Source organism: Nansenia antarctica (assembly GCF_963989245.1).
Source record: "Nansenia antarctica genome assembly, contig: SCAFFOLD_305, whole genome shotgun sequence".
Lineage (NCBI taxonomy): Eukaryota > Metazoa > Chordata > Actinopteri > Argentiniformes > Microstomatidae > Nansenia > Nansenia antarctica.
Window position 1 is genome coordinate 15,001 of NW_027662529.1, and position 2,500 is coordinate 17,500.

General features: G+C 53.8%; 1 protein-coding gene across 1 annotated transcript in view; it reads left to right on the forward strand.

The window, feature by feature from the left end:
- Positions 1 to 2,500, forward strand: part of chrng (cholinergic receptor, nicotinic, gamma) — a gene marked incomplete at both ends in the record, with an annotated part of 12,952 nt that overhangs the window by 10,443 nt on the left and 9 nt on the right. The window contains 5 exon segments of the mRNA XM_080551212.1: positions 263 to 377; positions 660 to 830; positions 832 to 994; positions 1,705 to 1,835; positions 2,297 to 2,500. The exon segment at positions 2,297 to 2,500 is cut by the window's right edge and continues 9 nt beyond it. Of these exon segments, the coding sequence (XP_080407338.1) occupies positions 263 to 377; positions 660 to 830; positions 832 to 994; positions 1,705 to 1,835; positions 2,297 to 2,500 (784 nt within the window).

The window sequence follows — 2,500 nt, forward strand, 5'->3', positions numbered from 1 at the left end:
ATAGGTCCATTGTGGAAGGCACTGCCAGTTTACATTGGTCAAGACTAAAAACCCATCTTTTTAATATTGCCTTTAAATGACTAAATAATTAAATTATGATTGTATAATGATTGGAGCACTTTGAGCTGCAACGTTTGCAGGAAAAGCGCTATACAAATAAAACGTTATTATTATTATTACGATTATTATTATTATTGGTGATTAGAATGAGCATAATACCGTATAATGAACGTTTTGTTCCACCTCTGTTTTGTTTTCGTAGGTTTCTGATGTTAGCCATGACCGCCACCACCGTCACGGTCATGAACTGTGTCATAGTCCTCAACGTGTCCCTCAGGACCCCCAACACGCACTCCATGAACGACAAGGTCCGCAAGGTAACACTGGGCCTGTGAGGTCTTCCCTGTGAGGTCATACACGCTTCAGTGGCTGGGTTTGGGTTAGAACCTCTTTATGATAGAAGTATTCATGGTCCAAACATTGTGGTCATGGCCAGAACAAAGGATAAAACTGTAACTGCTGTGGTTGTGGTTGTGTTTGAGGTTGTGGTTGTTGCTGTGGTTGCAGTTGTGGTTGTGGATGATAAAACTGTAACTGCTGTGGTTGTGGTTGTGGTTGTGGTTGTGGTTGTGGTTGACCCCCTGACCGTGTCCCTCCAGGTGCTGTTGAACATTCTGCCTCGCCTGCTGAGGATGCAGATGCAGCCGTGGACGCCGGCCAAGCGACCGCAGCTCCCGGAAACGGCCACGCCAGCGCTAACGGTAGCGGCAGCGGCTACGGTGGCGCTTACGGCAGCGGTCCGTCTGACCCGGCGGCGGGGGCGGGGGGCCGGGGGGGGGCCGTGACGTGTTCCTGGTCCCCTGCAGACGCCGCAGCTCCCTGGGCCTCATCGCCAAGGCGGAGGAATACGTGATGAAGACGGCGCGGTCGGAACTGATGTTCACCCAGCTGAGGGAGAGAGACGGGCTGATGAGGAGCGCCCTGGAGATGATACGTGAGTCTGTGTGTGGGGGGGGGGTGTGTGTGTGTGTGGGAGGGGGGGTGTGTGTGTGTGTGGGGGGTGGGGGTGTGTGTGTGTGTGTGTGGGGGTGGGGGTGTGTGTGTGTGTGTGGGGGGGGGGGGGGGTGTGGGAGGGGGTGTGTGTGTGTGTGGGGGGGGGGGGGGGGTGGGAGGGGGTGTGTGTGTGTGGGGGGGGAGGGGGTGTGGGAGGGGTGTGTGTGTGGGGGGGGGGGGGGGGGGGGGAGGGTGTGTGTGTGTGTGTGGGGGGGGTGGGGGGGTGGGAGGGGGGGTGGGAGGAGAGGGACGGGCTGATGAGGACCGCTCTGGAGAAGATACGTGAGTGTGTGTGTGTGTGGGGGGGGGGGGGTGTGAGAGAGAGGGAGGGAGAATGTGTGTGTGTGAGAGAGGGAGAGTGTGTGTGTGTGTGTGTGTGTGTGTGTGTATGAGAGAGAGGGAGAATGAGTGTGTGTGTGTGTGTGTGTGAGAGAGAGAGGGAGAGGTGTGTGTGTGTGTGAGAGAGAGGGAGAATGTGTGTGTGTGTGTGTGAGAGTGTGTGAGAAAGGGAGAATGAGTGTGTGTGTATCAGGGGGCGTACGGTACTACTTTACGGTACTACTTTACATACATCTGTGCTTCGGTGTTTGTGCCACTGTGACCGTGTGTCGTTCCCTCTGATTCATTGCGATGACCTTTGACCCCAGACAGCGGTGTGGAGGAGGGGTCAGCGGAGGGGGCTGGGCACCAGCCTCGCCCAGGCCTCCCCACAGCTGCGGCAGTGCGTGGCGTCCTGCAAGCACATCGCTCAGGCCACCCAGGAGCAGAAGGACTTCCAGAGCGTGAGTAGTCACGCCTTCACGCCGCTCCTCTCCTCTCCCCAGGCCACCTAACCAATCACACAACACTTACAGCTGGTCACAGACCGTAGAACCCTCAGACAGTAGAATCCTCAGACAGTAGAATCCTCAGACAGTAGAATCCTACCCGTCTACTGTCTAACCTACGATGACTCAGGAAACATTTAAACAAGACTTCAAAACTTATTTATTCAATCTCGCCTTTTAAAAATCTCTTATTGTTGTTTTTATTTATTTCTATTGTTATTTTTAACTCTATTGTTGTTTTGTCTCTACTGTTGTTTATCTGTTGTTATTTTTTTATCTGTTGTTGTTTTTATTTCTATTGTTATTTTATCTTCCTTGTCATCTGTAAAGCACATTGTGTCACATTTTTTGTGAGAAATGCGCTAGACAAATAAAGTTGGATTTGATTTGATTTTGATGACACGCCCCCTCCGCAGGAGAACGAGGAGTGGTTCCTGGTCGCCAGGGTGATTGACAGGGTGTGCTTCATCGCCATGTCTCTGCTGTTCTTCATGGGCACGGTGGGGATCTTCCTGACGGCCCACTTCAACCACGCCCCCTCCGCGCCCTTCCCCGGGGACCCCCGGACCTACCTCCCCCCCGTGGGGAACCTCAGTGACCCCGCCGCTGGGAGTGGGACC